Source organism: Dipodomys merriami, unplaced genomic scaffold (genome assembly GCF_024711535.1).
Source record: "Dipodomys merriami isolate MVZ:Mamm:240054 unplaced genomic scaffold, mDipMer1.0.p SCAF_3, whole genome shotgun sequence".
NCBI lineage: Eukaryota > Metazoa > Chordata > Mammalia > Rodentia > Heteromyidae > Dipodomys > Dipodomys merriami.
The window spans coordinates 109,369,063-109,384,118 of NW_027204492.1; the positions used below are offsets into that span (position 1 = coordinate 109,369,063).

Sequence of the window (15,056 nt, forward strand, 5' to 3'; positions counted from 1 at the left end):
CGGTGGCTCATGCCTGTAATCCTAGCTACTCAGGAGGCCAAGATCTGAAGATCATTTTGTGAAGCCAGCCCAGACAGAAAAGTCCCATGAGACTCTTATCTCTAATTAACCACACAAAAACTAGAAGTAGAGCTGTGGTTCAAGTGATAGAGTGCTAGCCTTGAGCAAAAAAAAAGCTCAGGGACAGAGCCCAGGTCCTGAGTTCAAGCTCCACAACTGACAGAAAGCTGGAAGTGGACCTGTGGTTCAAGTGGTACAGTGTTAGCCTTGAGCAAAAAGAAGCTCTGAGTGCCTAGGCCCTGAGACCAAGGCCCAGAACCTGCGCTCTTGCATGCATGCACGTGCACATTTGTGTGTGTGTGTGTGTATGTGTGTGTAAGATCACATATGTATGTGTATGTGTGCACATGCACACACACACACACCACTGTTTGATCTTGGGACAAATATGCTAACTTTCTAGACAATGATAATAAAATTCACTTCTTTTTTTTTTTTTTTTTTTTGGGTCTGGTCATGGGGCCTGAACTCTGGGCCTGCACACTGTCCCTCAGCTCTTCAGCTCAAGGCTAGTGCTCTACCACTTGAGCCACAGCACCACTTCCGGCTTTTTTCTTTTTGTTTATGTGGTGCTGAGGAATCGAACCCAGGGCCTCAGGCATGCAAGGCAAGCGCTCTACCACTGAGCCACCTCCCCAGCCCTAAAATTCACTTCTTATGTGAGGCATTTATGCATATTAGATGACTGGTCCATCTGTATTACTATGCTATGCATGGCAAATAGATCATTAGCAGATCTTGGTTTTTCTTTTTCTTTTCTTTTTTCTTTTTTTTGCCAGTCCTGGGCTTGAACTCAGGGCCTGTACACTGTCCTTGAGCTTCTTTTGCTTAAGGCTATCACTCTACCACTTGAGCCACAGCACCATTTCTGGCCTTTTCTGTTTCTGTGGTACTGAGGAATTGAACCCAGGGCTTCAATGCATGCTAGGCAAGCACTCTACCACTGAGCCACATTCCCAGCCCACATCTTGATTTTTCTGTCCTAAACGTTTATCTCTTTTTAGAAACTCTTAGTCATCTAGTTTGGCCCCAGTTTAGTTCTGAGAAATCATTGGGCTCAAGGCCTAATGGACACCATATGATTATGAAGTATGGGACAAAATTCCCAGTTTAGACAATAATTCTTACATTATTTGAATCTCCTGGAAAGTGGCATTATTTGGATAATAATTCAGATAGTTAGGGCTAAAGGATTTTCCATAATCCTTAGTGCTAAATTGAATCCAGAACCTTACATTCTTATTTAGCTTCCTTATTTATGACTAGTGCTATACCGCCCGAACCATAGTTCCACTCCTTGACTAGACTTTTAAAGCCAAGTTTTCCTGTTAGTCAAAATACATGGAACTTGTTTAAAACTAGTCTTGATTCTGAAAACATGTTTGGGACTAATTAAAAGACAGCGAAACTGTGTATTAATGGCATATAAAACAACAAAATAAAATTGTAAAAATTTTATCTTTTACTAGGTGAGAGTCATTACTGATATGGTTAATATATGGCATAATTTTGCTCTTTAATGACACAAACTCTATGTCAGGTTTTTCTTAACTCAGCAAGTTTAAGAAACCCAGTGTGCCAAGAAACAGAACATTACAGATAGATTTAAAATGACCAGCCATGTAGCTGATTTGGTACAAATTACTTAGTCTTTGTTTTGTCATCTGTGAAGTATGGATAAAAATTATACTTACCTCATACTGGTGGTTAAGATTAAGTGAAGTGATGAGTATAAATTAGTGTAGCTGGTTAGCATTAAATTCATTAAGGACTTTGAGGACACTATTGTAGCATGCAATATGTTCCTACAACATGTCTTGCTCAGGTGGTTGGATTATTTTCTTAGTATTGGATAATTGGTGTGGCATCTGGAGCCATGAGAGTTTTAAAAAATTACAATAGCAATTACCATAAAATTCACCATTCAATACTCAACAGCGCACAGTGTACAACCAGTATCACTATTCCAAAACATTTTAGCACCTAAGAGGCAAACAGTGTACCCAGTAGCTGTGACACTCCATTTCTGTTTCCCCCAACCCCTGCTCTACCTCCTGTCTCTATAGATTAGCCTATTCTTGACTTTTCATATGAATGCAGTTGTATGATATGTGCTCTGATCTCAGTTCACATTTATTGACTGAATGATGAATAAATGAAGACTTTCCAAAGAAGCAGAAAGAACAGAGGATATTTAAGTTGAAATGCATTTTAACAAGGATTACTATTTCCTGTGCCTTAAGGTACATCAACAAGCCAGATTCTTGGGGATTCCATCTAATCTCTTAAGAACCTAAACACAGTTTCTCATCCAACCAGTATAGTAAGTCCACTACAATGTAATTGAGGTATTATATAGGTATGGGTTGTAAGTGATTACATAGCTTAAATATAGTATCAGTGGACAATAAATTGCCAGAACTTTTTTTTAAAGCTAGGTAGTTTATAAGTTTATAGGTAGTTTGTAAGTTTATAAGTGATAGTTTATTACTGTAACGATCTATAATCTATACTCAACTAGAGTGAACTATGTAAAAGGTTTTATTCACATACACAACAAATATTTATATGCTAGTTCTTTATTCTAAAGTTCTTACCCTATATATTGGGCATACAATGAAAAACTAAACTGTACACAAAGCACTTGCAATTTAATGGTAGAAGAAAGAAAACAAATAAATATATGTCCATGGAGTGATAGGTTAAAAAAGCACGTTAGGACTTTAAATTTTTATTTATTTTTGTGCCAGTCCTAGGGCTTGAACTCAGGACTTGGTTACTGTCCTAGAGCTTCTTTTGCTCAAGGCTAGCACTCTAGCACTTGTGCCACAGCTCCACTTCCTTAATTGGAGACAAGAGTCTCACAGCGTTTTGTGTCCAGGCTGGCTTCAAAACCCTGATCCTCAGGGCTGGGAAGGTGGTCCAGTGGTAGAGTGCTTGCCTTGCATGCATGAGGCCCTGAGTTCGATTCCTCAGTACCACATAAGCAGAAAAGGCTGGAAGTGGTGCTGTGGCTCAACCGGTAGAGTGCTAGCCTTGAGCTGAAGAGCTGAGGGACAGTGCCCAGGCCCAGAGTTCAGGCCCTATGACCGACCAAAAAAAAACAACCCCAAAACCTGATCCTCAGATCTCAGTCTCCTGAGTATAAGCTAGGATTATGGTGGGAGCCACTGGTGACTGGCTATGTTTTTAAATTTTTAGCAGGGTATGAATTATATGAATCTGTTATCTGCAAGATTACTTGAGGAGATAACATTTCCAAAGAGAGACTGATAAATTCATAGAACTTGAAGCAGGAACATGGTTGCGCTTGTTTAAGGATTAAGGGGTGTGTGTTGGGAAGACAGGGAGGAATTGTTGGTGGTTGTGCAACATAGTGGAAAAGGAGAATGTAGATGAGACCAAATCAGGAAGGACTTTAATGGACTGAAGGATATGAAGACTGTAATTTTTTTTGGTTGGTCATGGGGCTTGAACTCTGGGCCTGGGCACTGTCGCTGAGCTTTTCAGCTCAAGGTGAGCACTCCACCACTTGAACCATAGCATCACTTCCAGTTTTCTGGTGGTTCATTGAGATAAGAGTCTCATGGACTTTCCTGCCCCGAATGGCTTTTTGAACCATGATCCTCAGATCGCAGCCTCTTGAGTAGCTAGGATTACAGGCATGAGCTACTGGCACCTGGTGTAAGATTGTAAGGCAGATGCTCTTCCACATGTTCAGCCTCAAACAAAGTATTTTTTATTGTGGCACTGGGTTTGAACTAGGGCCTGTGCTTTACAAGGCAGGATTTTTTGGCTGTGCCTCCAGGTCTGTATTTTACTCTGAGTAAAATTAGAAAGTATTTCGGGTTCTAATTAGAGAAGAAACATAATACCATTTACTTTTTATAAGGATTCCTATAGTTGCTGAATAGAGAAAGGTCTGTAACAGCTAGAGGAAAAAAAAATCATTTCTCAAGTGAAAAACAAAAACTTAGGGCTAGGAAGTCTACATGAAATAGGGTAGCATTATAGCATGAACTCATCTGGGAACCAAGCTCCTTAGATCTGGCCCCTTCCATATCCTCTGCATATGGTGTCAGCTTCATGACCTCAGTTGCTTTTTTTGTGCTCTAGCCATCATGGCCTCATTCTGTTCTTTCATTCAAAGACTTCTTGACATTTATACATGATACTTTAAACCTTTTTTGCCAAAATTTAGTCCCATGGCTATGCTTAGCTGTAGGGTGGTTGGGAAGGGGGAGAATCCTTAACCAAGGTGTTCATTTCCTGGTCAAAAGTCACTGATCAAAAGATTTAAAATTTTTAACTGTAGTAAAATATACCTATCATAACTTTTTTTTATGTGCTGGTCCTGGGGCTTGAACTCAGGGTCTGGGCTTTTTTTGCTCAAAGCTAGCATTCTACTACTTGAGCCATAGCTCCATTTCCAGTTTTTTTTTTGGGGGGGGGGGGTCTGGTCATGGGGCCTGAACTCTGGGCCTGGGCACTTGTCCCTCAGCTCTTCAGCTCAAGGCTAGCGCTCTACCACTTGAGCCACAGTGCCACTTCCGGCTTTTTTCTTTTTTGCTTATGTGGTGCTGAGGAATCGAACCCAGGGCATCATGCATGCAAGGCAAGCACTCTACCACTGAGCCACCTTCCCAGCCCCAGTTTTTTTTTTGTTGTTAAGTTAATTGAAGAGTCTCACAAACATTCCTTCCCAGGCTGACTTTGAACCACAATCCTCAGATCTCAGTCTCTTGAGTAGTTAGGATTTATAAAAGCGTGAGCTACCGGAGCCCAGCAGGATTCTTTTTATATATATTTTTGATGTTATACAGGCTGAGCATTCTTTACCTAAAGTGCTTAGGCATAGACATGGTTTATATTCCTCCAAAAAAGACCCCAAGTCTCAATATGAAACTTAAGTTTCACATATACTTTTTATGCAATGTTTTTAGTGAAGCTGTGTGTGATTTTTCTGTTGTTTTTTTTTTAAATAATTTTATTGGGCTGGGAAGGTGGCTCAGTGGTAGAGTGCTTTCTTTGTATGCATGAGGCCCTGGGTTCAATTCCTCAGCACCACATAAACAGAAAAAGCCAGAAGTAGCACTGTAGCTCAAGTGGTCAAGCGCTAGCCTTGAGCTGAAGAGCTGAGGGACAACGCCTAGGCCCAGAGTTCAAGCCCCACAACCGACATACCTACCTACCTACATACATACATACATATATACATACATACATACATACATACATACATAAATTTAATTAAATAATTTAATTGTCTTTAAATAGTTGTACAAAGGAGTTGACATTCAACAAAGCAGTTTATGAATACAGTGCTCCTTGATCAGTGTCAACCCTTTCAATTCTCACTCAAAACTACCAACCTACCCTTTCCTCATTTTTCTTAGTTTTGTAGGCTATGCATTGAATGCTTTTGCCTTTTGACAGAGCAATTCATGTATATAGTGCATCCTGATTTGTGTCACCCCTTCAACACTTTCACCCCCTTTCAACTCACCTCTTCCCTTATTTTTCTTGATTTGGGGTATATGCAATGATTATTAACTGCATTCTCCCCCATTCCTCCCTTTAATCACTATGTCAGATGTGGAATTTGTCATTTGTGGTGTCATTTGTAGTTGGTGCTTATAAAGCTTTAGCTCTTGGAGAATTTCAGATATTATATTTTCATATTAGGGATGCTCAGTCTGTATTTCCTTATATGGCATATGCTTCACAAAGAGGAATTTTTAAAACTCATTGTTTTGCTTTATTGAAGTAGTTATATATGTTAAGGATAATTATTGAGAAAAATATAGTCAAGTATAAAAATATAAGGAATTTTTAATTCTACCAGTTAGAGATGGCCACTGTTAACATTTAGTACAATTTCTGTCATACTTTTTATAGGCACATGGGTATATATTTTAAATAATTGAAATTATCCTCAATATATAGCTTTTTACTCTACTGCTTTGACTTAATATCATATCATGAGCATTTTGACATGATATGGGTTTTATTGAACATTTCAAAAGGCTTGAGTGTGTCTGTTTCATGTCAGTTTCCAGGGTAAGAGAGTCAGCTTACATCACTAAGTATGCAAGCATACCAGTAGTTACAAACATGGAGAGCTATGTTTTAAGACTCCAAAATGCTATATACATGTGCTCATAGCATGAAATACCTAGTCTGCCTTGGAGGGGTTAAAGAAAAGTCTTCCTTGGAAGAGGTACAAATGGAGGTGAACTTTCAAGTTAATCTAAGTGGAAGACAATGATACATAAGGGAGTGCAGGGGCAAAGGTGTAGAAACAGAAGTGTTTGTGGTGCATACTGGGAACCACACATAGTCAAATATCCCTGAAGCTCAGTATGGTGTCCAGAACATTGGAGCAAGGCAGCAAGGGCCAGAACAAATATGTCCTGGGAATTATGCTGACGTGTATGGGTTTTATTCCAATGCCAGTGCAGAGTGTCTGAGAGAAACTGAAGCAGGTTGAAGTGTGAGCAATTGGTTCAGTAAGGAGTGGGGCCCAAAGAAGAAGTAGAAAGGGTCTCTGTGAGGAGATGACAAGGTGAGATTTACATAATGGCTGTGGAAATGAGGTTTTTGGGCTCAGAGGAAAAGCCCAAAGAAGGACCTGCTTCCCACATAGGGTTGTAGGACTGCCTTGATAGCCCCCTTAGTGGCCTTAGGACCTCATGATATCAATGAAAGGGAAGCCTGTTCTTTGCTGCTATTGCCTAGAAACAACAGAACCCTGAGCTCTGCCAGTGAGGCAGTTTTATTCTAGTTCCCACACCTCACCTCTGATGGATGGGCTGGATCTTGAGCCCTTAGAGCTTCTGCCTGGAGAAGTATTTCAGCAGGGGGCAGGCAGGGCAGGGCTGCCAAAGGCTTTAGAGCAGTGTCAATCTTTCCTCAGCAAACAAATGATCAGTTTCAACCTCCAACAAGGCTATTCTTGGACCTAGATTGAGAACTCCTAGTATAGGAATATTGTTTTTTTTCCTGCTGTTAACTTGCAGCGTAGCTAAACAATGCATGTTGAGAAGTGAGGATTTTACTCTTAACTACCATTTATAATTTTAGTAGTGATAAGTAGTTGAGGTTTTACTGGTGTTCTACTTTGTTTTTGAAGGGCTTGTTTCCTGTTCTTGTTATTTGTAAGATAAAAGTAAACTAACAAAAGGTTCTTAGTTTCTCTTTTTATTTTATTAGGAACAATCAGCGTTCCAGTTTTACAAAGTTGAAGAATATTCATGCTGATGGATTCCCCAAACTTCCACATTTGATAAAACCAAATTTTAGAAAATTTATTCAGAAACCTTACATAGTAAGATTGGAGTTTCAAATTTTTCATTTTTGTGCATCCTCTTTATATTTTTTTCAAAAATGTTTAACTACTCATTGATTATGTGTAATTTAATTGAAGTTATATCAGAAGAAATACTCATCTTTTATTTGATTTAGTTTGATTTTATAGACTTATTATAGTACCAAGTCAAGATGTTTTGGAAACAACTTTATTAAGATATGATTTATATGCTCTAAAGTTCACCCATTTTATATTTATAGGTCCTGTTTTACATTCTTATCATTCATTTGTTTTGAATTGTGTATTAATTGTTCAAAAGTATTTCACCATGGTATTTCACACATGCATGTACAGTATGAAATAGTTAATAAGACTGTTGATTTTAGGAAATGGGAAACTATATACAGAATGAGCTTCATCTTTTCTATTGCCACTAGAGGATTCAGGTTCTTTGCAGTTACCAGTTATTTCTGGTACCTCCTGGGCTGATGTAGGAGCACCATCTCAAATCAATTAATCTAAGTTAGCAAAAACAGCCTCATATGGTGTTGAAGATTTGTATTCTTGAGAAGTAGAAACCCTTCAGCAACTACAGATACTAATAGATTGCTTTCTATCTTTGATGCCTGAGTAAATGACTTCTGAATTCATAGTCCATTTTCTAAAGTTCAACAATTATACAACAAAGGAGTTTCACATTAATCACAAGCATAAATGAAATCAGTTCCTAAACTAGCATGGTTCATGTAAAAGAAGGAGTATTATGTGTATGCTTACAGTTAATCTCTATGCTTTAGGTTCTTAACCCTGAATTCTTAAACAAGTGTCTTTTAAATGGTGAACTAGTTTTAAAGCCTTAAAGTATATTAACTCATACCAATGCTTTTTTGTTCAGAATTATACTATGCAAAGAAAAGATAATATTACTTTGAAATCATATGACTTTGATGAAAACCAAGGCTCTAAAATGCTTTATAAGGTATTGTTTTTCATTTAACTCTTTCTGTTGGCTTATACTTTGGACATAACAATCTAAGTGTTCATACATTGAAAGCTATTTTTGTGGCATTCTTTCAAAAAGTAGCTATAAACAAGTTTTTTTAATGAGTATTTCTAATATTTATAGTTAATTGTGGTCAGTTTAATGGTGACCTATTTCCTCAGGACTTGACTTTCATTTTTTATCCAGTAGAAGGAATTCTTTATCAAGCATTGTCTAGAAATAGAGATGCATAGAAAAGATACAGGTGGATTGATTTTAATTGGGGAGTCAGAGTCCTAGATCTTGTTGTTAAGCCTGTCCCTTAACCACTGAGGCCTAAGTTCAGAATTGTAATGTTTTCTCCTGGAGTCATATTTAACAAACCCTGCCCATGAACATATAACCCTCTTGATCATCATATATCTTACTCTAATTGATTGTACATCTATATAACTTTTTTGTATTGGAGCTTGAACTCAGGACCTAGATGCTGTTTCTGGGATTTTTTTTTTCTTCTTAAAGCTAGCATCATACCACTTGAGCCACAGCACTACATCCACCTTCTTAATGGTTAATGCGAAATAAGAGTCACAGAATTCCCTGCCTGGACTGGCTTTAACCCACAATCCTCAGATCTCAGCCTCCTGAGTAGCTAGGATTATAGGCATGAGCCACCAGCACCTGCTATCAGTTTTTGAAATTGGTTTTTATGTAAAACAATTTAAAAAATAATATTAGCAACCAACACTAATACCAAAATACATTAGCAGGTAATTAGAAATATACTTTTTTTTGCCATCATTAACCTCTTCCCTTTTGATACCTGTAATACCTAGAATCAGGACAGGTCTAAGTACTAGACATGTTGCCATCTGCTATACTAATAAAGTTGACTCAGAAACTGTAGTTTTGTCATCAGATTTTTTCTTTTTTAGTATTTATTTTTATTAAGTAGTTGTACAACGGGATTTCAATTCTGAAATTCAGGCTATGAGTACAGTTCATCTTGATCAGTGTTGCTCCATCCATTGTTCTTCCCTGTCTTTCCCCATCCCATCCCTACCCTCACGTTATATGGTTCAATTTTTATGTAATGTACATTGAATATAATGACTTATTTGCTCACCCTTCCTCTCTCCATTCATATACTCCCCCTCATTGCCCTCCTCCCCAGAACATATTCTTTTTTTTTATTTACAGAGCAACTTTAGTGGTGACAGTTTCCAGCCCCATTACAGATCAAACCTGGTACAAAAGAGCTTGTACATTCAGGCTAAATATCAACGTTTACGATTTGCTGGTCCAAGAGGATTTATTACTAATAAATTCAGAGAGAGATTACTGAGGCTAAAAAAGGTTAGTTGGATTATGATCATTTAAAAATGTTAAGTAGTTTTGGAACTCTTAAATCATATATTCATTAGACAAAATTATATTCTTCATTCAGTTTTAAGAAACAACTTGGATTAAAAAAGATTTTTGCATGATATTTGAATAAAAACATTAAGGAGTAATGCTTATAGCGTTGTAAGACTATGTAACCTTAAAATACTTTTAGCTCAAACATGTTGAACTTCTTATTTTAGCTAGATTTCTTTTTGCATTTCTGTTCTATAGTTAATCATTAAAATGGGAATTCAGGTAAAGAGGTTGGACTGATATATTTTAGTCTTTTAATTGTAAATTACTTCAATGCCAAAAATACTGAACCTGACTTCAGACAAAATGTATATAATGGCAAAATATACTAACTTGTCTTTTTCCTCTATTCATGTATTTCTAAATTGTGGCAAAATAGGTAGAAGGAAAAAAATTCCTGTTTAATAATTTTAAAGCATGCAATTAAGTGATATTAATTACATTTATAATTCTATATAATTATTGCCACTATATTATACCTCTTCTAAAACTGATTTTGAATTGGCAAGTAAAAATTACATATGTATTTGTAGAATACAATATGATTATTGATATATGTACTTCTATGAGTTAAGCTTTTTTAAGATTCCAATAGGTTTCTTTCTTCGCCTTGCTATTTCACATAACATCCAAGTTCGTCCATGTTATTGAAATGGCAGAATCTCCTTTTTTAAGGCTGGATGCTATTCCATTATGTAAATATACCACATTTCTTTATCCACAAATGGATACTGATGTTTATTCATGTAATCATGTTCTTAATGCTAATTTTAAAAATTTCTTTACTTGGTCATTTAAATTGCCTACTCTTAAGTTGTGGGTTGGCTTTGTTCAAATTAGCCATGTTGGTATTTGAGAATACAGCATTAAAAATATAAAATTAAGTCATATATAATTATATTTTAACAGAGCAATACATCACATCATTTAAGTGAAGTATATTCATAATTTTTTTTATTTTTTCATACCTTTAAATCTTTTTCTTCTGAGATATGTATATATCTCTAGTTTTGTTATCAGATAACCCAAATAGTTTTATAAATTTACAATTATAAATGTTTTGGGACTGGGAAGGTGGCTCAGTGGTAGAGTGCTTGCCTTGCATGCATGAGGCCCTGGGTTTGATTCCTTGGCACCACATAAGCAGAAAAAGCCAGAAGTGGCGCTGTGGCTCAAGTGGTAGAGTGCTAGCTAGCCTTGAGCTGAAGAGCTGAGGAACAACACCCAGGCCCAGAGTTCAGACCCCATGACAAAAAAAGTTTTCCATGCTTATAAAGCCTTTATACTAAATTTAAAGATTTTAGTAAAGCTTAACTTTTATTTTCAAGAAATGAACTAGTGGAATAAAGTTGACCTCTGATTTGTTTGTGTGTGTGTGTGTGTGTGTGTGTGTGTGTGTGTGTGTGTGTGTGTGTGTGTGTGTGTGTGTGTGTGTGTGTGTGTGTGTGTGTGTGTGTGTGTGTGTGTGTGTGTGTGTGTGTGTGTGTGTGTGTGTGTTGTGTGTGTGTGTGTGTGTTGTGTGTGTTGTGTGTTGTGTGTTGTGTCCAGTGCTGCCCTTTAATCTCTGGTCCTGGGCATTTTCCCCAAGCAGCTTTTGCTCGAGGCTAGCACTCTACCACATGAGCTACAGCACCACTTCCTGCTTTTTCTGCTGGCTTCAAACCATGATCCTCAGATCTCAGCCTTCTGAGTAACTAGGATTAAAGGCATGAGCTACCAGGACCCAGTCAAGCCATTTCCTTTTTAAGGAATAGAAGTAAAACTGGAGCCATTTTCTTCTCTCTCTCTCTCTCCCTTTTTTCTCTCCCCCCTCCTCTCCCTCCTTCCCTCTCTTACTTTCACTCACTCGCTTGCATGATTTTAGGGTGCTTGACTGCTATCCCTGAGCTTTTGTGCTTAACACTAGCACTCTACAAGTTGAGCTCCACTTCCAGCTTTTTGCTGGTTAATTGGAGATAAAAGTTTCACAACTTCATTGCTCAGGCTGACTTTGAACTGCAATCCTTAGCTCTTCACTTCCTGAGTAGCTAGAATCATAGGTGTAAGCCACAGTGCCCAGCTATTTCTCCTCATTTATACCTCCTCTTAAGCTAAAGAGATGGCACTTCTTTTTCTGCTTTTTTTTTTTTTGGTGGGGGGCAAGTTTTCACAGCAGATCTTCTAGACATTTGTGTCTAGTAACAGGTGACAACTTGGCTCTTGTAAGGGAAGCTAGTGACTGATTTCCACTTAAGGATTAAGAGTAAAGCAGACCTTTTCCTCAGGTGCTATGATGGGTTTCTGGTGCATCTTTTCCATTTCTTTTCTCTCTGCTCTATGTTAAACTTTGAATTTTAACCTTTTTCTTTTTGCCGGGCTTGAACTCTGGGACTAGGCACTGTCCCTTAGCTTCTTTTGCTCAAAACATGTGCTCTACCACTAGAGCCACAGCACCACTTCTGGTTGTTTTGAGTAGTTTATTAGAAATAAGAGTCTCATGGAGTTTCCTGCCCAAGCTGGCATTGAACTGTGATCCTCAGATCTCCGCCTCCCGAGTAACAAGGATCACAGACATGAGCCATGGTGCCTGGCTTAACCTTTTTTTTCTTTTATTTTTTTGCCAGTCCTGGAGCTTGAACTCAGGGCCCACACACTGTCTCTGAGCTTCTTTAGTTCAAGGCTAGCATTCTACCACTTGAGCCAGAGCACCACTTCCAGCTTTTTCTGTTTATGTGGTAGTGAGAAATGGAATCGGGGCTTCATGAATGGTAGGCAAGTATCTATCATTAAACCACATTCCAAGCCCATTAACCTTTTTTTTAAAGGAAATTTTATATAGGCTGAAAGCAGGTCAATGTCTGGGGTGAGCATGACCAGTTTTAGCTCCTTTGAACTCCATTTTGCCTCTGTCTTTTAGGTGATTTTGGTACTCCTTAACGCTTGCTTGACTGGCTACTTGAACCTGCAGTTTCTATATTCTCCTTGAACTTGCTTTATTTTCCTTTGCTTCAGATTGTCCAATTCCTGCTAAACACTGTATTCTTTTAGACTATATTGCCCACACAGCAAATAGAAATCAGACTTCAGGCATTTGTCATAAGACATAGGAAGTATGTCCCAGAAGGAGTTACAGTTTGCTCTGGGTCTTCAGTCTTTAGGCCTACACCTTTGGTATCATCTATGATGTAGCAGTTGTACTTAGAGTCCAGTGCAGTCACAGCCGTATCTTCCTAATGGCTTTGAGTACAATCTGAATGCTTTCAGATTGTACTTTTCTTTTTTTTAAAAAGAAGGCCAAAACAGGTCGGGCTCAGTGGCTCAAGCCTGTAACCTAGCTGTTTGGGGGTGGGTCTGGAGATGAGGAGGCCATGGTTTACGGCCAGCCTAGGCAAAAAGAAATGTTCCAAGACTCAGTCTCAACCAGTTAGTGGGTGTTAGGACTCATGTCTTTATCCTAGCTACAGAGGGGTGGGGGGAATACAAGGGCTCAGTATAGTGTTGCATACCTTACATCACAGTGACATGGGGAAGCACAAGTAGGAGGAGACAGCCTGAGCATAAAGTGAGACCCTACCTTAAAAAAAGCAAATGTATGGGGCTGGGAAGTTGGCTCAGTGGTAGAGCGCTTGTCTTGCATGCCTGAGGCCCTGGGTTCAATTCCTCAGCACCACATAAGCAAAAAGAAAAAAGCCGGAAGTGATGCTGTGGCTCAAGTGGTAGAGTGCTAGCCTTGAGCTGAAGAGCTGAGGGACAGCGCCCAGGCCCAGAGTTCAGGCCCCACGACTGGACCCCCCCCCCACCAGAAAAAAGCAAATGTATGAAATGGAGGAAAAGCTCAAATGGTATAGAGCATCAGCTGTGAGAGAAAAAGCTGAGTGAGAGCGTGAGGCCCCAAGTTCAAGCCCCAGGAGCAGCACAAAAAAAAGCAATACAAAAAGAGGATGGAGGTGTGGCTCAAGTGGTAAAGTACTACCTAGAAAGCAGAAGGCTAAAAAATTAAAGCATAAACAACAGCAAAAAAATCACTTCTGTTTTTCCAGTATCTAATAGTCTTTTTTCTTAGGTATATTCTTTGGAATGCTGGTTTATGTATGTTTGTATTATAGCTCTTCCAATCTGACTATTATCAGTGCCTGCAAGCAAAGTCATAGCCAGACTTTTTATAGATTTGTGTTTGAACAAATACATCACTAAATCAAGTACCCTACTATTAGCACACTGCTTAACAGTTGGGCTTCACTTCATTGACCTTTAGGAAAAAGAATGAGGCATTGCAGCTGTTCTATTTCTGCCAAGATCTAAACTAATCCATTTAAAACAAACTTAGCCTTTAAGTTATCTCAGCTGTATTTTGCCGCTTAGACCTCTCAGCTCACTTTTTGTGCTGGTCCTGGGGCTTGAACTCAAGGCCTGAGTTCTGAGCTTTTGTCTCTGAGCTTTTGTGCTCAAGGCTAGTGGTCTGCTACTTGAACCGCAGCTCTATTTCTGTTTTGTTTTGTTTTTTTTGATAGTTAGAGATAAGAATCTCATGGTCTTTCCTACCTGGGATGGCTTTTGAGATCTCAGCCTCCAGTATAGCTAGGATTGCAGGTGTGAGCCACTGATGCCCAACCTTCTAAGTTCACTTTTATCTCAATTTTATGCCCTAAATAAATGTTTCCTTTTTCTTAAATTAGGGGAACTTTTGGTCAAATGGGGTTACTAGGTATAAGGCAACATTTATATCTTTTTTTTTTTTTTGGTCTGTGATGTAGATCAAATCCAGGGCCTTGTACATGCTAAGCAAGCACTGTACAGTAGAGCTGTACCTCTCAAGCTTTTGGCAACAGAGGGAACTTTGAGGGTCTTGCCCTGGAGAGACATCCTTAGTCTGTACCATTTTGAAGATTTGCCATGTTAGGGAGATTATTCTTTTTGCAGTTATTAAACAACTACCCAGAATAACTAAGGATACATGATTGATTACTTGCTCTAAGGTGCCCTAAAATTATATATAAATGTACTTATTCCCACTTACCTCAAAGTCCACCAGAATATATACATTGTTCTTTTCTGGACCCTATATTGAAATGTTCACTCATGACTTGAACATATTTTGTCGCTCATCTGCAGGATAATCTGGTTACTGTGCTATCATGCTATGTGCTTCCTGTCTACAACACAAAACAACTTCAGGAAGTGGCAGGGGTAAATCCATGTGCTCCTAATACATCTTTTCTGCTTACTAGATTAATAGTTGCTTCCCTAAAACTGTATTGGCTTCCAGCTGCCTAGGCAGAGAGAAAAATATAGAGGTGAAATTATTCC

The 15,056-nt window shown here is 38.5% G+C and overlaps 1 protein-coding gene across 5 annotated transcripts in view; it reads left to right on the top strand.

Annotated features, from left to right (window-relative positions):
• Positions 1-15,056, top strand: part of Bclaf3 (BCLAF1 and THRAP3 family member 3) — a 59,858-nt gene that overhangs the window by 39,174 nt on the left and 5,628 nt on the right. For 3 of the 5 annotated variants that reach the window (XM_070040771.1, XM_070040769.1, XM_070040770.1), the window contains exons 9-11: positions 7,273-7,387; positions 8,265-8,348; positions 9,552-9,707. In XM_070040771.1, coding sequence (XP_069896872.1) covers positions 7,273-7,387; positions 8,265-8,348; positions 9,552-9,707 — 355 coding nt within the window. The remainder of the gene's footprint in view (positions 1-7,272; positions 7,388-8,264; positions 8,349-9,551; positions 9,708-15,056) is intronic. The other 2 variants (XM_070040772.1, XM_070040773.1) reach the window with 2 other exon arrangements.